This window comes from Corvus moneduloides, chromosome 5 (assembly GCF_009650955.1).
Source record: "Corvus moneduloides isolate bCorMon1 chromosome 5, bCorMon1.pri, whole genome shotgun sequence".
NCBI lineage: Eukaryota > Metazoa > Chordata > Aves > Passeriformes > Corvidae > Corvus > Corvus moneduloides.
Window position 1 is genome coordinate 26,312,832 of NC_045480.1, and position 24,507 is coordinate 26,337,338.

At 42.7% G+C, this 24,507-nt stretch overlaps 1 protein-coding gene across 5 annotated transcripts in view; it reads right to left on the reverse strand.

Annotated features, from left to right (window-relative positions):
- The window catches only part of CORIN (corin, serine peptidase), a 127,617-nt gene extending 103,518 nt beyond the window's left edge, over positions 1-24,099 (reverse strand). For 2 of the 5 annotated variants that reach the window (XM_032110138.1, XM_032110134.1), the window contains exons 1-2: positions 23,634-24,098; positions 4,628-4,772 (exon numbers count right to left, since the gene is read on the reverse strand). In XM_032110138.1, the coding sequence (XP_031966029.1) occupies positions 4,628-4,772; positions 23,634-23,819 (331 nt within the window). In that variant the 5' untranslated portion in view covers positions 23,820-24,098. Of the gene's footprint in view, positions 1-4,627; positions 4,773-22,639; positions 22,777-23,104; positions 23,304-23,633 lie in introns of those variants that run through there. The other 3 variants (XM_032110135.1, XM_032110136.1, XM_032110137.1) reach the window with 3 other exon arrangements.
- Between the last annotated feature and the right edge of the window lie 408 nt (positions 24,100-24,507).

A 24,507-nucleotide genomic window follows, 5' to 3' on the forward strand; every position in this document is an offset into this window, starting at 1 on the left:
CCTCTCTTCTCCTCCACTCAGCATAAAAATAGAAAAAGTCTGTAAAATATTGGTCCCTAAGAGCTACTAATACTGACTTAAAATTAAAGTTAAAATGATTAGCTATTTATATATCACTAAGCAGAATAGGAGGCAATAAGACAGGTAATTTACAAGACAGGTAAACTCTTGAAAGATGTTTGAAAACCCCCTTTGGTTTAATACAGTGGTCAAATAAATACTGTGAAGCAGAATATTGAAGCTACCCACTGGATTCTATCCTCACTCAGACTTATTTCATTCTTTTTCTGGAACAATAATACCTCTGTCTATCACTGCCATAAGGTCATTGACTTCTTTCACTGACATCCCCAAATGCTTGTTTGCTTCTTCAACCCATCTTTCCAACAACAGCAGGTTTTGTTCTATTTTTACAGTTTCCTAGTGATAACAACTCCTCTTCTTAACAGGGGGACCACACAATGAACCCCTTCTACACAAAAGGACTTCCTAATTGTATCATCTCAGCTGACAATGAGTAGTATTAAAATTCTTTTTAACATTTTTTCCCTCCAAAATAACATCAGCCTAGCTCAGGCACATATGCCCTTGAGGGAGGCAGGCATAGGCCTCTAGCATTCCCCACTTGCTAGTTCTAGATGACAATGCTTTTTCCACTTAGTTTGCAAGAGTTTTGGGTCACCTTCCTGAGTCACTTCATTCTTCCCCCACATTTTCCTCCTATCCTCTCCTTTTGCCAACGCACCACAGCAAATTTAGGCACCTCATTCCAGGCTGCAGAGTCCACTCTCTGGGCTGGGCTCCCACATGCTTTGATTTTCATCCTTCCCCCCACCCTTCCTCTAAAAATACTATTGTATACCTTAAATCTTAAATTAAGCTTACTGGATATGTTTTTATAGCATCTATTTTTAAATTGCAAGATACCTAAGAAAACAGAGTCATGCTTTAAAACAATCAGTTCTTTTTTAATCTCTTCAGTGAAGAGAAATTAATTACTCTCTGTCAATGTTTGCCAACAGACATGCAACACATACAGAACATGCATTTTATTCATACATACAGGCACACTGTATCCAACTGTTCTTCAGACTTGAGTTCATACACAGCTGTAGATAGTAAATCATGAGCCAGATAGTTAATTAGTTGAGAAATAGTAACCAATGTAACCATTTTTGGATTTGTGTCTCCAGCTACAGCTGGGCATGTCCACATGACAGAAACATACAGTATGCTGGCCTTCACTGTGCTTGGTACAAAACAGAGGTACTGGGACCAGACTCATTCAGCTCAAAGCAAAACTTTCCAGCAGTTTTATTGATCATTTTCCAGTTGCTGTTTATGTTGGGGAATGAATGTTTTTCTTAAATATGGACAGGTTTTTTAAAATGGACAGTTTACTTAGAAATGGACAGTTAAGATATCTAAGAAATAGTCACACTGTTCAGGCTAGTAAATTGAGATTCTGGCAGTGTAAGCTGTGGAAAATTTCTAGCAGTTCAGAGCAGGAAAGCTCAAAAAGACCAAGTGTGTTTAAAAGCTAATGAAACAGAGCAAACCAGCCAACCAAAGTATGGCTAATGGATGGGGCAGTTGCTAAGGAAATAAAGCACTGCTTCACAACTACAACTGGCCAGCACATATGAACTGAGATTTCTCCAGCAGGGTCTGTACCTATGACTCTGAACTCTGGAGAAATGGGCACATTACTGATACTATGAAGGTCCTATAGTACATCAAACAATTGCACATCAGCTAAGATGTAGTAATAGACTTTCTTTTTATCTTTCTTTTTTTCTGTCTTTCTGTCTTTCCCCTTTGTGGAACTGTAACTATAAAGCATTTTCCTTTCCCAGATAAATAACTGCAATGGGACACAATTATCCTATAATCAAAAAAAAATTTAATTTGGTATAATGCTTATTAGCATGTGAAGGACTTTCTAAAGTGGCTTAGAACACTCTCTCTCTCTGTAAGGAAAAGAACTTTTATTCCTTACAAAATTTTCTTCTCCAGGTTGACAAGCACGCCATACTCCTAGTGAGAGACAGCAAAGTATGCAGAGCCAGAATGTAAGTACTTAGAGAAATCATAGCAAAACATCTCAGACTGATATTTTCTTCTATGCACCATAAAAGTCTCCTGTATCTTTAGTCAAAATAATGTGCATCTCTACTGACAGTTTGTCTTTTCTTTGTACACAGTTCTAACAAAATTACTTTTTCAAGGCTTTGGGTCTTGAATACTCAGATAGTAAATAATTTTTGGAAGATTGATTAATGTTGTATTCTGAAAACAGGGCCCCATGACATCTCAAGTAGGATATTCTCCATTACTACAATATAACTGTATTGCTCTTCCTGTCTCCTTCCACCCACATCAAGTTTTCTGTTTCTTCAACATCAGAGCTTGCAGTGATGTGCAGGCAACAAAAGAGATGTAGGGAAAATGCATAGAAAAGTTCTCAGGTGCACACACATTCTTTCATGTGTATATGCCTTAATTAAAAAATATTACAGAAGGAAAAGAATAATTACCTAAAAATTTACCACAGGAAACAAAATATATTCTAGCAAAATATAAAAGGTCTAGTTCCCTAATGAGTTAATTGCCAAAGTCAAATAAAAAAAGTTCATAAGGTTCTAAACTATGTACTGGAGCTTTCTATTTGTTTTATGCAACAGTGAAAGATACTAGGATGACAACCACAGGATTTAACTCCTCTGTTTTGTGAAAAAAAGTAAAAACATAATTTCCTATATATTAAATAATTTCTATTAGTTGGTCAGTACCATCAACTTATTTCTTATACTGTAAGACTTCATACCAATATTAGAAGTCAGTTATTATTGACTGAAATGACGTACTATTCTGGATATAGTGTATTCTGTTACTAAAACAGGCTATATTATATTATACACATTTTTAAAATGTCCACAGCATTACTTCATCTAATTCTGGTCATCAAATATATTTGCTTCTAGGCTATGAATGCATAGAAATGAAAGCTGCTGAGAAGAATAGTAAATTATAATATGTTAATTCAAAAGCTGCTTCCGAAGGGACCTTTGCCAGTTTTAGACTTGGGTTATAACACCAAGCCTTGTTCTTCACCCTACACTAACTGCATTGACTTAAGAGGAGATAGTCACGATTTTTGCTATGTAAGTAGGATCAGAACAGGCCCTGTTTCCCAGAAGATTTCATACATTTTAATGATAGGTCGATACATGCCTTGGGGGCAGACTGAGTAGAGCTGATGTTAAAACACCTGCTTTTTTATCTGCTTTCTCACCAAAGTATGAAAATCTAGGACAGAGGATATGAAATATACAGATGGAATGCTAGACATAAGGAAAGCAAATTTAACAGCTTCATATTTCCTAATTGCAAGACTTACTTGATCTTAATCCATTTCAGACTGTTCTTAGTTCAGAGATACAACCCAAGACTTACTTGTCAGTCATAACATTCACTAGCTTTGGGGGGTTTTTGTACTTCCTTAACTTAAACTAAATGGAAAGAACAGGCCTACAATGTCTTGTTGCATATCCTTTACAGACTGAATCGAGAAAACAGATTTAAATTGTCATGATTTTGACAGTGCTTTTGAGACATGTTTAGTTTCTTCCTATGCTTGCTAACTGTTTGGCTGTTCGATGCATATTGGAGTGTTTCAAATAGGAAAATAGACTTATATCTGGATACTGGATACATTACCCCACTCATTTCAGATGTGCTTCTGAAGTACTTAAGGAAGGTCAACTAGAAAATATTCTCACTAACAAAAAGAAAAAGGGAAAAATCCCCAAACCACTCAGCACTGTAAGTATTTTTTTTTTACTTTTTTTTCCTGAAAAAAAAATGCTTTAATTGCTAGGATTACTACTGCTTTAAATGCTAGTATTACTGTCTTTTTCATGTTGTAGTTGAAGCAATTTAATGATATGTCAGCTTTTCTAAAGGTAACAAAGGGAAGACTTTAAAAAATTGATGGTAATAAGTTAGCACTTTTTAATTATGTAAAACACACACAAAATTATTTAACAGACTAAACCATTATGAAATCTAAGATACCTTGAACCAGTTTCCACAAAACATATTTGGAGTTCTGCATTGATACATATTTCATGTGTAGAAGAAATGAACATGGTTTTCATTAGTTAAACAGTAATATTTTGTATGCTGTTCAGAAAGATTTGCGGCTATTTATAAATTAAATTTCACCTGAAAATAAGAATCAGGTTTGCATATAAACAAAATGGATAAATATTCCATTCCACTGACAGTGGTCTAAAGTTATAACAAGAATATCTTTTGTGCTTATAAAATGACTGCTGAAAACTACCTACATTTTACATGTTCAAGGTAGTGTGTTCCTCAAAAGTCTGCCTTGAGAAAATCAGAAAATGTTTCCTCATGGACACTTTGAATATGTTTTAAAGATGGAAATCTAAATGACATATTTATTTCTCTGCAACAAACAGTCACTAGGTAGATTAGTTTGTTAGGTAGGTATGCTAAGATGTATGTCTAATGTCCACAATTACATTAGTACTTGAGAATGTGGTCTTAGTTTTAGTCTCCTTAATTTAAAAAGTGTCTCTTTAATTAAAAAAGCACTCACCTACAAAGGTAAGCAGGATCACTAGCAAAAGGATAAGGGCACAGATGCATGGAATCAGTATCAGGAGCAGCAGTCGAAGGAACTTGGCAGAAGCCAGTTTCTGAGAGCAACCATCCCCCATATTATCCTCATCTGTTCCTAAGACCTGAAAAACAAAAAAGCAGTTTTATCTTTCTGGTGTCCATCAGTAACTCCTATGTTTTCAATAGCAGTCCTCCCTCCTTATTACACAGCTACATGATTTAAATACATGCTGTAAATGGCTTATAGATTCTTAACGACAAGTTGTGTGTAAATTTTCTTTCTGGTGGACAGTCTAGCACAATCCATATAATTTAGTTAACCTTACCCAATATCCACAGACTTGCAGCTTCATTGAAATTTCTAAACATTTCTGATGAACTCAAGTTGGATAGGCATATCATTTTTAAAAAGTGTAAAATACATAATAAACTTAAGGAATAAGGCTAAACACAAATTACCTTATAATTAAAATAATGCATTACTAATTATTCAAGAGCTTCATGTTCTTGTTTCTTTTATTAAGGAATCAAGGCACTATTATAATCTTTGTTTTGGGTGACAATAGAAGACATGCACAAAAATGCTGTCTGATTTTTTTAAGTACTATATAAAATTATAACTTAACAGTATTCTGTAGAGTTTGCAAATCACATTTTCTGTTCTATGAGTGGAATACAAAAGAACAGAGAAAAACTATTTTCTGAATTCAATTGAGCTGCACAAACTACAAATATCCAAACCCTTTCAAATGCCTAAACATGTATTTTATATTTTTTAAACCTAACTCCATCAAGACTATGATCTCATATACTGGAGAAATGTCATACTTTTTAAACAGAAACAAAAACAAAATTCCAAATTAATATTTAATAGTAAGATTGAAACTGTTATGAAGCTCCTTTATTTGAAAATGACTAATAAATAAAATTATCCATGTGATAAGGTGAAATTGGATGATAGGTCTATCAATTCCAGACAGTGTCTTCCCAAAGGATGACTAATAGTTTATCCTCTTTGTCAGGAAGATCAATCACGTCAAAGTTGGTTGTGTCAGAACACAGGAGTATATGCATCCATTACCCTGACAGCCTCTCCCCAAAGAACCTCGAGAGACTGAAGTCTACAACATAAATAATATTAGTCTTGTAAATGCCAGTCTCTGTGGCTTATCCCTCTGGCTGGCTCTGCTGAACATGCCTTTCTGTAAAGAGCGGATCATCAGACTGACTGGCACAAACAGAAGCTGAACTATTGTCAGAAACTGAAACATTATATTTTATGACTTAAACATTTTCTTAAAAGACTTTTAAAACTGTATTACAAAAGCTGCAGAGAAGACTACCGCACCCTGAATGGGGCCCTGAGGCCTGACACCGTTCGCTGATGAAGATAAGATAAAGCAACAACTCAGGGCTGGAGACATTCACGGAGCACAGGCTTAACATCTCCAAGGTGGAGACCACAGCCCCAGGGCTATCAGCTGCCAGGCTCGCACAGACCCCCTGCACCAAGGGGTGGAGGGAGGAGAGGCTTTGGGTATCTGGGAAAAGCCTCTGCTCAGAGGGGCAGTGACTGCCAATCCTCCCCTGTGCAGAGGAGCCCAGCTGAGGGGTCCTCACTGGGGAGGAGGGAAGCTTATCCACAGCAGAAAGGGCTCAAAGGGGTCCCCAGACGCTGCACCAGAGCACCAGAGATGATGCAAAAGACCCTCAGTGTTGCAAGGGACAGTGTCAAGCTGGCCCCTGCAAGAAAGACACATGGGCATTTCCACCTGGCCCACAGCATGTATTAATCCACGGGATTCTGCACTTTTGGGCATGTGGTGGCGTGGTGTGGCAGCGGGGTGTGGCGGCGGGGTGTGGCAGCGTGGCCACGGCGGCGATGGGGGACCCTCACCACCAGCAGAGCAGATGGAGGGGAGCAACGAGCTGTTGTTGGGACCCTTGGATGGGTGATGTGCTTCCACCTAACCCCTGTCACCTCTCCCTGTCCCCCCACCCCCCACACACTTCTTTTTTCCATTTCTTTCTCTCTTTCTTTTCTCTTCTCTTCTCTTTGCCTCTCTCCTATTAAATAAAATACAGAAATTTTTTGGCAACAACATATAACCTCTTTTGGTTTTAATCTTGTTTCTGGGAATATTTTGAACCTTCTAAATTCTTTCTGGTTTGTGCTCAGAGACTTAGCTGGCTTTGCTTTTCTGGGTCTAAACCAGACTGTAACAACTATTTCTTAAGGAATTGCTGCAAAGAGACTGGATTTATACCATCCCAAAACCTCACTGCCCGTTTACTGCCTTGAATGAGAAGCCTGTAGGCATAAATAGGATTTGCAGAATAATTTTCCATCATTCTGCAATGTTTCTTGCTCCAGCATGGCACAAAGACTATGTGGAAGGAAATTTTCCTAGCTGATAATAGAATTATCAACTATTCCTGATACACCTGGTTACTGGACACTGCAGACCCTCTACAGACAGCAGAAATGAAGAAAGCTGCATTTGTGAAGTTGGATGTATCTCTTCCGACACTGCTAAGCATCATGTCATCTGACCGCTTTGAGACTCATCCTGTGCAGTGTCCCGTTCGACTTCTTTTCCTACTTCCACTGTTCAAAGTAAAGACATTAATACTGAAAATGCATATGGTACTGGTATAGAGTGAGCTGCTAGCAGTATCTCACTTGATAATCCTCCTCCTATTCCAGTGATTCAGTCTCAACACAGTCCTACTACCAGGTTTATCTAGCAAGCAGGATGGTAAACTTAAAGATGTTGGATTTATCTGAAAATCCGAAACAGCAGCTCAGGATGAGAATAAAGATTGGTAGCTCTGTCTGTTGAAACAGCCTGAGTGAGATGACAAGGTCTGTAATCTTATCCTCATTTTGAACAAGGGAAATATAAATAATATTGGAGAGAGTTAATTAATTGTCAGAAGTTTTTCTTAATCAACAGCTTATTCAGAAGTTGTAAATGTTTCAAACCAAGATTTCACGATAGCTTAATTACTGTCCTTATCCACAAGTGACATCTAAAACATTCAGGCACAGACAAAGTTAAGGATTTAGGTGAATATTAGGAACCTTAATGCATGTGACATTTAGACAATACCTGTTTGACTTCCTGCAGTCCACAGTTGTCTACATTTTTATATTAAAGTCTTCAGTGTCTGCCTGACATTTTGCCTGTGGTAATGCTGGAATACACCAGCTTTAGCTGCTGTACTCATAGCAGGCTTCCCTGAATTCCACAACCTTGGTTTGCACAGCCTGTGTTAGGCCCCCTTGTGAGTTCTGAGCACAGGTAACGGAGGAATGACACAACTCTGCTATGAACACAGATCTCCCAAAACACTGCCATAACTACTTCTGAAAGCACAGACAACAGTGCAGTAGATGAAGCACTCCCACAGGAAACAGGGTAATTGAGTTCAATACCCTCTTTGGCCTGAAGAGGTTAAAAATTAAATCTACAACTCAGTTGACTTCCACAACCACATGAGCACAGACTCCTCTTGGATCAGAGCAAGCCATCCCTTGAAATAACGATATTCTGTTAAAAAGAACCCAGTTCTTCTGGGCCAGACAGTAAGGAGCAGGACCACCACTACACAGCCCAGTGATCAGGGCACTTGGGAGCTGATTCTTAGTTTCTTCAAGACAAACAAATTTTAGATACAGGTCATTTTCCTAAAGAAATTACTCCCAACCAAGATGCACTTCTTGCAAGTCCCAAGAAGAAGTGTCCAACTCTACCCAGTGTAATACAAAGTAAATTCTGACCCATGACTCCACAGAGAGTTTGTCTTAGGAGTAAAAACTTACCAAGAAAATTTTATTCTCAAATAATTGAAAAAACATTCAGAAATAGTATTCATCATCACTTTTTGGTTCTTTTTGTGAGGAGGGAGTGACATTGAATATTCTGGAGGTACATGAGTTCTTAATAATCTCAAGCACAAGTGTTTAACTGAGAGCAGTTACCACCACTGTTGTACATATGCCTTAGAGTTAACCTAGCAGAAACATTAAATGTGTGCCAATTAAAGCAGTGAGCTTCTGGTGATCCTCTGTTTCTGTGAGAAATGTTTTCTAAAGTCTACTGGCATTGTGAATACTACTCACTTTACATAAATACTCAATACTAAATGAGAACATCAAACATTCTCTTTCTTCTCCGTTCCTGAAAACAATAAATCTCAACCTTCACATTGACAACTCGCTGACACAGATTTTAAAATGGGCTGTTGTATCCAAATTTGCTTTCAGTGGCTGCTCCAGAAAATAATGTTATTTTGTTAAAGACATGCTTCTCTAAGCACCATGATTTGCTTGTTCAAAGTAAATATTTATAGGCAACTAAACAGCATGTTGTATTTTTCCTTTCTACAGGAAAAGACCTCATGAAGAGCACTACTTCTGTTTAAATCATCATCAGTGACCATGCAAGCATAAGCTTAATTTTTCCAGTTTTCCAATTCTACCATTTTCCATCACTTGAACATCTACATGAGTTTTTTTTCTGTCAATTTCTGTGATGAATATGAACTAAAACTAGAGACAGGGCTACTGGTTCCTATATCAACAATGAGAATTTAATAAAGTGTCCTATAGATAAACATGAATGTATTACATCTACTGTTTATGTATTCCCTGATAGTGTTTCTTTTCCTCTTGCCACCAAATGTTGCAATACACAAAGAATACATGCACCAGCTTAAAGTGCTCTAGTATGACAATGGTATCTGCATAAACATCAGACATGCTCTGTTCTCTCAGTTCTAATAAATAATGGAATAGAGGCACAAAAAATAGACTAAAGACATAAATAATGGAACCTGGAGATAAAAAAGGGCCTATGGAAGGAAACAGGGGTGAAAAATACTTACTCCTTGGCTCACTTCAAGCTTTTAGGTTAGTGGCCGAGATAAGAAACCAGTCTCCCTCAACTATCTGTGTAGTTAATAGTTTCTCTGACTCATTCTCTAAGACTGTAAGACTGAGGTACCTGGTAGATACGTCTTTATCTCCCTTTACAAGGGAAGGACAAGAAGATTTAAAAGCGGAATCCTTGAGGGCCCACTGAAAGAAATCAACCCTGAATGCTAAAGATTTCTGCATAAAATTGATTTAGTCAAAAATCTATAGCACTGGACCAAAGCATATTCTCAATACTTGAAGAACACTGGTGAAAGTTCTCTTCCTACCACTCTTGTTAGAAAACTCAATTTAAGGAATATTTTTCTGAATTCAATACTATGTGCACTACAGTTAGAAAATATGGGTGTTTGGTTTTTAAGGCAAGAAGTCACTTGTTTTTAATACAAACATGTTTTGTATTTAACAAGAATATAGTCAGAAGAGAGGATGCCTAAAAACACAGATAATTTCTTCTGACAGCTACAAACTTCTTTCCCCAATGAAATTACATTAACCACTGCTTGTCTGAGTGGCATTCTTTCAGTAATGACTGCGATAAAGGAAATAGACTAAAAAGAAATTCTGCACTAATTTCAGTACAGGTTTTTGAAAAATTCTAGGCTTATCTAGGACTGCTGGATCAGACTGCTCAGTTTATTTTCTGGAACCACAGAGGCAGAAAAAAGTAAGATGGAAAAAACTGTGTAGTCCCATCTGACTACAAAAAGACTAAAAATTCATTGGACCAAAATTCACAGCTTATTTTCTGGAAGACGTGGAAAGAATCTGATCTCATGGCTGTCATTTCAATAACATGCCTGTCATATTAAAGCAGAAAAATGACAGATTACATTAAGATTTATGGGTGAAAAGCCTATGGTAGCATGCAATTTTCCTTTTAGATATTAAAAGTGTCTAAGTTCTTAGTCCATAAAACAGCCTGAATCATGGTATAAGCACTCGACAAAAATATCTCCTGCTGTTGTCACCACAGAACTAACAGATGTTCTCCCGATAAAGAGGTATCATTAGGGCTAATTGCCTACTGTCAGTATCTTCTGTGCATGATGGGTCTCTACACAGAAATGTAGAAGACACCTCTTAGATCAGAAGCATTAATATATCTTGAGCAAGCCATACACCAAAGCATTATGTAGTATTTTTCCTGGAAAGAAGTGGAAAGAAGTACTACTATGAAATGCAGAAAGAATGTCATTAGCGAGGAGTAAACAGGTGACCTTGTAGAAGTCCTCATAATGCCATTGAGGAATCTGCTATCCAGCCAAGCTATAAACATGTAAGATTACAAAAACCATCTGTAGTTCTTCCCATATCCTTGATATTGTTCCTCTTCTAATGCTGAAGCAGCGCTCAGTTGTCAGCTCCTGTGATTTCATCTCTCTTATGATGCTGGTCTTAAATCTCTAGATACTGGACTGACATGACCATACCAGCCATTATAGCTTTCCCTTTGCCATTAAAGGAAGATGCTTCCCACTTGTTATGGCTACAGAGCAAAAACTGAACATGTGAAGCGTCAATGTTTAAGCACAAAACACCATATAAATATAAATTTAACCATACTCATTCTTACAGCCTTTTCAAATCAACTCATAATATTCAAATGCCTGGAAATGAGTAACAGAAGCTGAAAATGGTCTACATTTTTCATCAGTTCTGTCCTGTTTACGTGAATATTAGGAGTCAGCAATGCGCCTCCATTTGACTACTTTTTTGTCAAAAAAATATTACACCATACTTTAATAGTCATTGTAACACGTAGAAAGTATAAGACAAATCCTCCAAAGGTACAAAGTCACATGCTAAAAAACACAAACGGGCAAAAAGTTGCAAAATGTTTCATTTTCAGTGTTAGAGGAATTAGAGACCCAAACTGAAATGGACCCTGAAGAAAGAATGTTAAAGTGGCATAAGAAACTGGATACTAAGTAGCTTTTGTCTGCAAATACAAGCAGTACCCAAATTCTGGTGTGCACAAATACGAGAACAGAAGTGTCAGAGTTATTCTAAATGGAAATAGTGCCATTTAGAGGAAAAAGACTTCTCATGCAGCAAAGCAGCAAAAAAACCCCAAACACCTTTTCATATAGCAAGGCAGGAAAAAACTCAAACAACCCTTTTCACACAGCAAATCGGCAAACATGAAAAGCATGTTGTTATCATATAATTGTTATTTTCCAATTAAATGCACTATTTTCCTGGTAGTTCAAGTTCACTGTAATCTTGTAACTTCTCCCAAGGAATTCCACATCCTCAGAAAAATTACAAATTGCTGACATAATTCGTTAGAAGCTCATTTTGATCATCAGATCTCCTTTCCCTGCCATGAAATTAATCAATCTGAAATACACAGTAACCCAGTAAGGGAGATGTCATATAAAGCTGGTCATATCTTTCCAAAATAAGTATTTGGTTGGTGCTGGACACTTTTGATTGAAGCATAAACCTGAAACACATTTAATCTTCCTGATGTACATTTCACTTAAAATAAGTACAGTGTAACTGTGTCAGTGATGTTTCGTCTGTGTTGAAGAAGATGCAAGGTATAAAATAAGGTGATTTTTTGCTTTTCAGACTACCACAGAGACCCACTGTCCACTTCTGTTCAGGAGACTTTTCAAGCTGTTTTTAATCCACTTTGAGAAACAGTGTTGCAAAAATCCAAATTGGGCATCACCAGAAAGTCAGTCACCAATTCAAGTCACCAAGACTTAACAAATATTTGTGTGATACTCTTTCCTTCATTTCTGTGGCACAAATTTGGGGTTCTAGACTCCTGACAATCTCAGCAGTTTTGTGAGCCACTGAAACAATTTTGGAACTGAGAAATCGAGCAGATATGCAGGAGAAGCTCAGAAGGGACAAGGTGACATTCAGGTATGTCTCTCACCACATTCAGTGACAACACTGTTCTTACGCAGCTCCAGCTTCGGTTTGAGCAAGCCAGTGGAAAGTTTGCTGAGACCAAGTCCAGACGCACACCTATGGTGTTCCACTTACCTGCATGTGGGAGACCCTTCGCTGCCACCTGCCAAGCCGGACCTCCTTTGGCGTGTGCCTGCTGTGCTGTCCAGTGGGACCGCAGATACCTCCTGCACAAGCCACCCTCACTCTGCATTTCTAGCTGAGGTACAAGCAGCTATCAGGGCCACCAATACACACTTCCAAATCTGCTTTTATCTGGGATGACAGATGAATGCTGTGCTGCTGGTGGTGTTGCCAGCACCCAAGTTATTGTCTTTACAGTGGATGCGCAATTGAGAGAGGCTGCTTCTGGTGCAACTTCTCTTTCATAATTCATTCTTCCCTTTCTGAAGGCTTTGAGGGAGGTAGAAACAAGTTGGCCATTCAGACATAGGCACTGCAGCCAGGCAATTTGGAGTACTGAGTTTATTCTCATTTCATCTAGTTCCTTAGGGAAAGAATCCACCGTTCTATTCTGGCAATGTAGTGGATTATAAAGGCACCTTGAAAAACATCTATTTGTTATCAAAATAAATAGAAATAAATAATTTAATAATTTGTCTCCCTGAAAATATTTTATTTAGAAATCAGAAAGTTAATGACAAGCAAACTATTGATCTTGATTCTCTGTTACAGATCCTTAACATCTCACACAAAAGATGGAAGCGGAAAAGAAAGGATTTTCTTGGATTCCATGTGTGATACCAATAACTGTTCTCCATCTCATTATAGGTAAGAATTAGACACACCATTAGCCAACATATACAATCAATACCTATCAGTCTTCCAAATTTGAATTAGAAGACAGGGAAAAAAGGATATTTATAATTACTAGAGAACAGCAGTATCACTCAAATACCAATATGTTGCAATTCCTTAATTTTTAAAGAGAAGTGGTGCTGAATAATGATTCCACTTTGGCATAAATGTTAATTGTTTATGTATTTATTTACATATTGTACATATTTACAATTATTTAGAATTTCACTGATGTAAACTTGCAACTACTATGGGGATACTTCCCACATTTACGATGGAACTTTGCTGAATTTTCAAGAATGTTCAGATTAGCAAATAGTACAGCTGATGGCAAACTTACTACAATTCTAAGCTCTCTCTTCTTTATTACTCACAGCTGGTGGCAAAGATGTGTGGTGTTGCCATGCCTCATAAGATGAGCAAGGTTCAGTAAACATATGGAAGATAGCAAATATTTTTTTAAAAACTGAAGTGTGTATGAAAGGCATTAATTTTAATGATTAGACTCTGGTTAGCATTATCCGATATTTCTCAATGCCAGAACACGAACATCCATTCAGCCCACTTCAGCAAGCAGGGGGAGATTATTTTGGGGAAATTACTCTTTAACTAATGCAGAATTCATGCTCTAGGGGTTATTAGTTTTCTTTAAATTGCTATGGCTCGCAAAAATTACTCATGAAAGTTTCCACAGTGCCACGCTGTTTTTCTGAGCACACGGAGAGACTATTCTAATGCTTTCCTGACTACCCAGATGTTCATTGCATTGAGCTAAGCACACTGCACAGTGATGGCAAGCCTCTGGCTACACATTGTGGAGAATCACAACCCAGCAGGCAGGGAGTAACACAGCACCCTCTTCAGGTTCCTGCCTTGCTGGGAATTCAATGAGCAGATGACTGCAGAAGAGCCATTAGCACCAGAAAGAAAAATTGGAAACCATTAAAAAAACCATAAAAAATTCTTAGTGGCCTACCTTCTGACAATAAAAAGATTTGGAAAAAAAACAAAAACATTTTGAGGTGGTGGAGGGATAGTTTTAGAGGAAAACCTCCTCTTAAAAGAATCTTTCAAGCCTGGAAAACTACAAAGGGCAAAAAGAAATCCTGCCTATCCTTTGGCTCCCATTCAGTGTATCAGTCCCCTGAGTAGAAATCCCATCAGAAGCCCTATCCCACACAAGGCAGTTAGAGTTCATAACTGGACATACGTTTTCTTCCTGTTAATGCCTCATCAGTAGGCTTAACCCTCTGAACTTGAAGGTGACCAGTACATCATGTCTGTGCCATGCATATTGCAGATTATACAATTGCTTAACCCATTTAAAATCAGAAGCTTTCGATTACATTAACTGGACGGTAAACTAGAACGCAAGATAAAAAATTGCAGGAATCTTCTTAGAAGCATTTGTCTCTTTATGCTTCATGCATTTCTTATTAATTTTTCCCTAAAATGCATAATTCTTTTTAAACTATAAACATCCGCCTAGAAGAAATTAAAATTTAGGATCTGAATGTATAATGTTAACTTTACTGACTTTTTTCTGAATTGTGAATAAAAAGATACTAACCCTTGGACCAAAGATAAGGCCAACAGCAATATTAATCAAAGGAAAGGACATGATTTAGTGTCAAAGCAAAGCCTTATCTGTTCAGCGTAGCTGGATTTTTATTTGACCTCCTCCCAAAGATGCAAATGGACTTACACAATGTCTCAAAGGTCGATAGCCTACTACCTAAAAAATTTAGAGGTGACTCATTCATTTTTCAGTAGGATACCTCTTTGTTCAGAAACACGTAATCTTTGAACATTTTGTTTCAGTAAAAGAAAATAAAGAAAGAGAAGGATATTTTTTGAAACTACCAGGACATTGTGACAGAAATAACTGGAGAGATGACTAGAGATTAAACCTATTCAATAATGCTGAACTTGCAAAAAAATGAGCTGATACAGAAAACTCAAGATTAAGTGGGTTAACAATGCACTTATATTGGTGTATATATTTGACTTTGATATGATATTGAAGTTTTATGGATCACATAAAGATTTATGGGATAAAAACATCCATCTAAGTCACTGAAACAATAACAATCTGGTGCATTATTTTGCTAAATAAGAAAAACCCTACTGTGTTTATGGCTAGGAATATTCAATTTGCCATCCCTAGAGCAGATGTCAGGTTTCCTTCCATTCATATTTTCTTTGTACAACTTCAAGAGTAATAGAATAATCCTATCTATGATAAGGAAAAAGCAAGTGGAAACCATCTGGATTCTCAAACCATCCAGACTACCATCAATGCTATTCCATATATCTTACTTTATAGGGGAAAAGATTTGTTAACAACTTTTAAACACATTCAATCTTCATTTCAGACTTCCTTTCCAGACTTGTCTACATGCACTACAAATTATTTAAACTAACACCCTTAAAATGGCTGAGCAGGGACAAAACGAAGCTTTAGAAAAGGCATTTACTACTAATTTCTTTGTTACATAGATGCCATATATCAAAAAGAGAAGAAGAAAGATAGCTACTTACTCTACAGTTCCTAATATTCTTTCAGATATATTATCCATTTAGATAGTATTTGCAGATGCACAGAACCAGCATCTTTCAAACAATAAAGTATCTCTCAGCAACATCTGTCCCTCAATACTGTGTCGTGGCAAAAATGCACAGGTTGTTAAGGCAAGGTGGGCTCAGCTGTCTGTTTCTTCGTGGAGATGTGAAAATGCAGGAGGTTGGGAAAAGCCTGAGAACTGTAGCATGTGCTGCTTCTCTAATCTCCAGGTGACACTGGTTTCGGGACAATTTTAGCACAGGCAAAATAATCCACCCAGCAAAAAATTTGACAGCAAAAGCAACAGCAATGGAAGACATCTCCATGTTGCTCCACTGTCCCATGGAAGTCTGGAGAAGACATAATTGCGTATTACAGCTATATGCTGTACTATTACATGAATGCAAAGCTGCAGGACTGAGATCTGTGGGATGGAAAACTCCCCAATGCTATCTACTAGTGGTTTTGTTTCCGAGAGAATGACCTGACTGCTTTCTGAAATCTAATGAGATGAACAATGCAGGGAGCATATAAGCGATTTCTCACTGCTTCACTCAGAGGCAGAAAAGGGGGGAAATGAGAGTCTCTTTCCTCAGGAAATGCTTCCTGAGTCTGTGATGTTATCAAGTAACTTTCAATAACATTGGAGTGACAGTATAGGCTATTTTGAAACTAGGAGTTCTTTGAGGTGATGAACAGTAATAGGAATTGCTCTGGGCAGTTACTACTGCTGTTACATCACCGCTAAGTCAAATCTCTCTCTGGCATCAAACAAATCAGTTGTGAAAGATTCTACCACCCTCGTTTTTAAAACACCGGGTTCTGTATATGGCGGAACTGAGTGTTACAGGTTTTAGAAAGGGAAGAAAGAAAAGACAATCTTTGACAATCACTCACCAATCAGTCCCAAAGCAAGAGCACCATCCACTGAACACTGGAAACTCCCTGAACTACGACACGTGAATTGGAGTAGATGAAATCTCATGCAGTCCTAAAAAAAGGAAACTCTACCTTCTCCCTTAAAGGACTAGGTGAAGATGAATTAAATGTCGGATATAAAAAATACTTCTTTTGCAAGAAAAAGTTAGCCTTGGAATTCTGGCAGAGCAATACCTTACAGGAGCACCTGCAGTGATGCAACTTGAGAGTCTTTTTTCCCACAGACTTACAGGAGCTGTTCCCCGGGGGCAGGGCTTGAACCATCACAGCATAAATTTCACCATTCAAAAGCAGCTCTGTCAGTATCTGATTTTCAGCCTCTATTCACTTTCTAGGGGGCAACATGCTAAAAAACTACCTTATGCATGCTGGAAACAACTCTAACAAAACCAGAGAACTGTAAACTGTGTGGCACTCAAACAAGCAGATGCTGCAAAAGTTCCACTCTAATGACAGAGATGATGTAAAGGAACCGAAGGATGGCTGGATTCTTTTCATTCCTTCATGCTTCAGGGATAGGGGAAGAGGGACAGGGAAGCAGAGAACCACAGAGGCAGCACTGCTGCCCTGGTCAGTACTCTGGCCACCACTTCTGCCCCAATTACACGGACATCCATATAAGTGGCAAGCTGCTGGCAGCGGGAGGACTGCAAGGTTGGCCTCCTTGAGAAGAGAGCAGGAGCTGTTGTGTGCCAGATATGTCCAGCTCCACATAGATCCACACCACAGGACACAGCTGAGCCCATCAGCCAAGCTGGTGGTGCCTCTGTGAAAAAGTATTTAAGAAAGGGCATAAACACCGCACAGACAGAGAATTAGAAAAAGAGTGAGAAACAGCAGTGCCATCACCAAGGTCAGAGAGGTATGCGCTCCATACCAGAGCAAATACTCCCAAAAGGACTGCAGCCCACAGAGGATCCACACCGGAGCAGAGGATGAATAGGATCAAAGAAGTAGCAGAGAACCACAGTCCTTCCCTGCGCTGTTCATTGCCTCAATGAAGGGACTGAGTGCCACCTGTGGTGAAAACAAGGGGGAGGGAGAGGAGTCTGGAGTGAAGCTAAGTCTGGGAAGTGAGAACGAGAGGTGTTTCCCTGAAGTGTTTTAATGCTTCTTTTTTTGTTTTTGTTTTTGTCTCACAATATCTGAATCAGTCAATATGTATTAATCAGTAATAAACTAATTTACTCCACTCGAGTCTGTTTTGTCCATGATGGTAATCAGGAAGTGATCTCCTAGCCTTTATCTTTACCCATGAGCTTTCTCATTCTTTCTATTTTCTCCCCCCATCCCGCAGGACGGGGTAGGGAGAGAGCAAGTGGCCGTGTTGTGCTTGACTGTGGGCTGAGGCCACGCCACCACCACCCCCAGAGTCGGCTGTGCTCCGGCAGGCACTGAGGGCTAAGAACTGTGACATAGATGCACCAGAGGGATGAGGCATAACAGCATCAGACAGTACTTTCTGGTGTGTATTGCTGGCTTCAACCTCCAGATATTCAAATTTTGCAGGTAAAACAACCAGAAGTAACATATGCACAATTTAGTTACAAGCCTTGCTTTAAATTATAATGGCTTGAAACCATAGCCAAGGAGCATCTATCCCTTCAGGGGAGCAGTTGTCTGCATAAGGTAGGCACAGGATGGAATCTAATTCCGACTGCAGAGGTAGCAACATTCTCACCTCTTTTTGAAATGAGAAGCTCTTGCTCGACAGTTATCTCATTATTATTTTTACATTTAGGATATTAAACCATTATTCGTATTTCTTTCATCTTTGCTGAGTAGAAAGACAAGCCGAAATTAAAAACGCTACTTGGAAAGGGAACTATCTGTTCCACAGCAAAAATGAATTATGCTTCCATCTGACAGCAAGAAAAGCATTCACCATGGGGGCATTAAAGTGTACATAGATTTAGGAGCAGGGGGAAGCTCTCAGTGCTGACGGGAGCGCCCAGGGGACAGCGAGAGCCGGGCCCGGTGCGGCACCGAGAGCCGCCGGGACCTGCCGGCGGGGCTCCCCGGCCGCTCTATTTTTACTACGGTATGTTTTGCATTCAGACTTTCCACTGCAGGCGCCCCGGGTCAGGGGATCCGCTCTGCTGGGGGAATCTGACAGGTCAGCTCAGCCAGAGTTATTTATAGAGGGCGGGGGACTGAGGGAAAGGATGCGATCGGCATCGTATTCTTCTGCCGCAGGGCTGCGGGCTGGGAGAGGCACCCAGGAGCAGCCCCCGCTTCGCCCTCAGCACAGCCGGGCGAGGCAGCCGTGGTGGGGGAGCCCCAGCCCGCTGGACGCGGGGGTTGCTGCCACGAGAGCCAAAGGGACAAAGGCCAGGTGCTCTTCCTTCCCTCTTTTCCTCCACTTTAACTCATGCGGCCCCTCGGGGAGTGAGGGCGCACCCCACGTACGTGCTGGCACCCGCAGTTACAGGTCCCAGCAAGTGGGGGAGCGGGGGGGGGCTCTTGTGCCCTGGCACCCAGACTGAGGGTCAGGACAGTTCTTGGTGAAACTGCACACACTCACAAGACAACTGACTGTGGAGGGCCAAAAGAATTAAAAATTCAGAGGCAATGAGAGTAGTCAGGCTGGAGCTATCTGGATACTGCCTTCAGTCACTGTTCTGAGTGTGAAGACCTTTACAAGGAGGATTTAAGCTTTCTTTGTCCTGCCATGACAATCCATCACTTCACAGTGGGTTATCACCCACGCTTCTCTCCTGGCACAGAAGAACTGTATGTACCCAGCCTGCCACTTATGAGGTCCATTTCTTTTTGATAGGGAAAGAAACTGGGACAGACTACAAGCATCAGTATTTCAAACTGTAGTCAGACTGCCCCCCTCAAGTCCTGCTGCTTAGCTGCTTCATCCTGAAGGCATTTAAATATCAGGAGGTGTCTGGCAGGCTCATTTGGAAGGGCCTAAGCTGCATGTGCAAGTCTGAAACTGCCCTGCTGCAAGTGGCCTGACATCCGCCCCTGCCAAACCCTGGCCGGCTTTCAGAAACAAGACATTCATCTGGCCTTGTAAGCACTTGCTGAGGATACCTGACATGCTGACAGGATTCAGACTCTTCCCACAAAATGTAGCTATAGCCACCATCTTTTAAAACCTGACCACACTAGGAAATAGTGCCATTGTATGTAACTGTATAACAGCATGACCTGTTCAGCCTGAAAGCAGATGACCTGGTACTCAGGGCCTCCTGGTCCAGGTGGAGTCAAAGCCACAGCACCTCTTAAGGAAGTGCCAGTAGCACTTATGTTGTGTCTCCTGGACTGGGATGACCTGAATCTGCTGGCCCTCAGCATGGCAAAAGTTCACAGAGCTCAAACAGCCACTTAGCCACACTGTCTTCCTGCTTGTGTACGAAGGATTTGTTTGTGGTTCAGCATTCATTGGTTAGAGTAGTTGAGTAGGAGCCGCTGGATTTCTTTGCCAGATATAACCATCCCAACATTCCCTTGCCTGTTCCACCTTCTCTTGAAAGGACCATTCTCCTGACAAATGAGATTTCTGTCTAGGTGCTTATCCACCTCAGCCTCTGCACACACTCCTTGTCTGGCTATGTGAGTAATGACAAGAAATTGTGTGTCTGGCAATACACGGACTTAATGTAATGGCAGGACAGTAATGTTTCTCAAAGGAGCTGAGTGCTAAGACCTAAACATGTATATCAGCTTAGCAGGAAAAGAAAAAAGAAAAAAAGGGCAATTCCTACATTCAAGTAAACCCACATTTTAAAATAATTACTGGCACTGTTAACAGTCCTGGCTTTCACTTGTATCTGCAGATGTCATCTAATACATAATTAACAGCCAAACAGTAAAAAAGATATATTAAATTGCCCTGTACACATTTTACAGAACACCTCCAATAATGACACATATCAAACCATCTACATACAATACTTTGAATTCACCAGACACTCAAGTTATCTACACACAGTCAAGTGCCAGCTAAGACTTGCGGAAAGGAAGTGAATGTTTTCTTCAGTATTTTATAGGTCCAGCTCCAAAAGACTCAGGAAAAACAATATTTTGTCCTGAGATACTAAGAGCACAAGCAAACTCCTCTAATATGGGAAAGCATGCTGTGCTGCCTGGCTCATCACCATTAAAGCCTTCTCAGGAAAATGAGTGCTGGTGGCCTCCTTAAAAATGCATGCTGAGTGAGGATTATATGTGGACTTGAAGGGCCAGCCTTGTCCCCAGGCAGAAAGACCCATCTGCCTGTTGGGGTACTCCATAAATGGCCTTTGGAGGAGGGAGAAAATTCATGAACATTTCATTTCTAAAAGAGCTTTGAACACTGTTTAGGATTCCTTTGTTCACCTGGAGAAGCCCCCATCTTTCTACAGAACCTTGATGTCCAAGATCCTCTAGGGATGTCACCAGCTTTTATAGGGATTCAGTTCTCTAATTTCTTCTATTACTACCTTTTAGTTGCTTGGATTATCTCAGTGACACATTAATTCATCCCTGTGTCACAGTATCCAAGCTTATAACAGAGGTCTCCAACTAGAGCATCCATTACAAAAACAAACTAAAGAATTTAGTCCTGCTGACTGGCCCATCTTTTAGGAGCACAGGAAGGGTGTATGTAGCCATGTGGAAAAATCCACTACCATACTCTTACTGCTGAAAGCCAAAACTTCCCAAGAGATCCCGTAAATGCATTAAAAGCTTTTGATATTTGATTTCACTTCAGAGTTTCACCATCTCAACCCGACTGTTAGTAATTTAAGTTAATTAATTAATCGCCTGCCATGAAATGCATCCAAGGATTCTGCATTTTAAATCAAGTGGAGCAATGATATTACTAAAGTATACTGCCATGTTTATAAACTTGTGAAATCCGCAGCTGTGCTGTTTCGGTCGCGTACGATCGGTGTGACAGCGCGAGAAGCTCCGTCGCCCTCTCCGCAAGCGCCACGCATCAGGCTCAGCACTCCTGCGCGGCCCCCGCCGGTCCCTCCTGGCGGCGGAGAGGGAGAGGGCAGCCGGTCCCTCCCTGCGGACGCTCCCTCTCGCCGTGGGCTCCACACCGGCCCCGCTGTGCAGCTGCGGCCCCCGCTGCGCCTGCCCTCCTGACGGCGCCACCCGCACCGGGGACACTGGGGAGACACCTGCTCCCCGGCTCCCGGAGGGAAGGGCAGGCTGGGGGGACCGACCCTGCAAGTTCGCACAAACGAGGCAGCCACCTTCTGCAAGTTCCCTCTCGCCCCCTCTTATGCAGCCTCTCCCATAAGGGCAGACCCCCTCATCCCTCCTCCCAGGTGTACGCTGGAAGACTGCCCACACCCGCGCTATCCCCTTCGGACACTTGCAACCACACAAGCGTGCTGGCTCTGCCTGGAAGGATCAATTGCCCCCTCTGTGACCCTGCACGGGATAACATCCTCCCGTGGGTGGTGGCGGCCAGCGGTACCATCCCGCCGGACAGCCGTAGGAGGGGGTGGGGGTCCCTCCACCCGACCCCAAGGTGCGCCGACGCAAGGGTAAAGCCAGCTCCAGCTGATGCCGGGGGGCAACTACCGCGCCAAGCTCACGGTGCATCGGCTCTCCGGGAGCCCGGCCGCCGATGGAGCTGCCATGACAGTCCTACCAGAGGTTAAGCCCAAAGTTTGTTCTTGCAAATCCTGGCCGGACCTGTTGTCATCGGGTTCGGCCAACTCTTCCCCGTTCCTTCCAGCGATAGGGCATTTAACGGGCATAGCAGCCCCGCTGATCTTCCGCGCTGACTTGGGGAGAGAACCGGGGCCAGGGCTATGCTCGGCTCTCCCTGAGACGCCAACAACGAGCGCTTGTTGGCTGCGGCTCACCTGCATCCCGCGCCCCTTGAACGCAGCCGTCCCTGGAGCGTCCCCGCAAGTTTAGACACTGGAGCGCTCCGGGACGGCCCCATCACGGCAGGTTGGGCGCGGGCGGTCACTTGTCCCCGGCCGCCCCCCAGGCCGCGCCTGCGGGAGACATGGCCCCGTCCCTGCCAGCGAGCCACGGGTCCGCTCTCACTACAAAAGCTCGGCGGGCTCGGGGAGGGGGGTTGCCCCTTCTCCGCTTGCCCGAGCAACCTGCCGCTCAGCCCCGCGGCGGCAGCGCAGGCTGTGCGCCGCGCTCGGGAGCTGCCCGCCGGGCCGGCGGCGGCCGGGGGTGTCCCCTGAGCGCGCTGCCCCCGCCCGCAGCCCGGGGGTCGCCGAGCGGCGGAGCCAGCCGCCCTCCCAATACCCCGGCCCGCGGTCCCCAGGCGGCTCCCGGCGCGGAGGAGAGCGCCCAGAGGTTCGCCTTACCCGGCTGGCGGAGAGAACCTGCCGGTAGCGCTCCTCCTCGGCAGGCAGGGCAGGGAACTGTTGCGTGGAGAGCATGCTCTGGCTGCTGCTGACCCCTCTCCACTTTGGCCGCCCCCTCACCCTTCTCTACCTCGGTCTCTGACGAGCCGCGTCCACCCGCCTCCCGCACAGACACACTTGCGGGGAGGGCTCCGCATTTTGTCTGCTCTGCAGACTCCCCCTCCCCGCTCCTCCACCCAATAATAATAAACCTCCGCGAGAAAGAGCCACATCCCCACCCCTTTCGCACACAAGGCTCTACCCCTTGGGGACAAGCTGAGAGACAGCCCACTTGCTAATTTCGCCCTAAAGCCTCCCCGAGGGAGGGCGGATGAAGTAGGCACAGCCTTTGCGGTCCCCCTCCTTCCCCCGTTATCTCTCGGTTAAGGGACGCCTCGTCACGCCGCGAAGGGCTTCAGGTGGCAAGACAAGCCTGAGTCAGAGACTCAGGGGGCAAGAACACGCGGAGCTCGCCCCTCGCACCCCTTACCTTGGCTCGCCGGGGCTCCGCCGCGCCCTGGCTCCCGGGCCGCCCGGACGCGCACTTGGGGCTGAAGCGATCCGAAGCCAGCCCAGCGTATGGACCCACAAGCGCGCTCGGCCCGCCGAGTCGAGGCGCAGAGTTCAGAGCGGAGGTAGGCAAGCGCGGGCCAGACTCCCGGGTCCCTTCATTCATCTGCGATTCCCAGGTGGACTTCCCTGGGTGCCAGAGGACGCACCTGGCTTCTGGATGAGCTTTATTTTACGTTCAGGCAAAGGCTTTCCCTTTCAGCCCAGGGATGGAGAGTTTCGCGCCTGCAGGGGCTGCAACGCTTCCCTCTGTAGCACACAGGCTGGCCTGTCGCAGCCCAGCCTCTAAGGCTCCAAGGAGAGCTGAAAGCGGCGCTGGCACCGCAGCAGCAGACGGGAAGGAGCTCCGGCAGCAGGAAGCTCTCCCGGAGCCAACGACAGGTTTCTCCAGCTCCTTCCCCGCAGGAAGGCTCCGGTTCCAGCCCCCTGGCCCCAAGCCTGCCGTGCCCCGTCCCTCCCCTGCGAGGAAGCGCTGCGAGAGAGGACAGCAGCGACCCGATCACGTTACCCCTTGTCCCCGCGCCGGTCCCGGCCCTGACCGGCCCCAACGATCCGGAGCTGGAGGAATGTCCTGAGTTTTGCCTATCTGTAGAAGCAAAATTCGCAGACCAAGAGACAAGTGCCGCCTGAAGCTCCAAATGACAGAGCGAATGTTCCATCCCCATGAGACCTGCATTTGATGTATTTGTCCCCTTGCCCTGTATCTGCATTCAAAGATGTCAAGTCTGACTGGAGCCCCCGTCTGTGCACCCAACGGAGCTCACCAGCACTATCCAAGAATGATAAAGTCAACA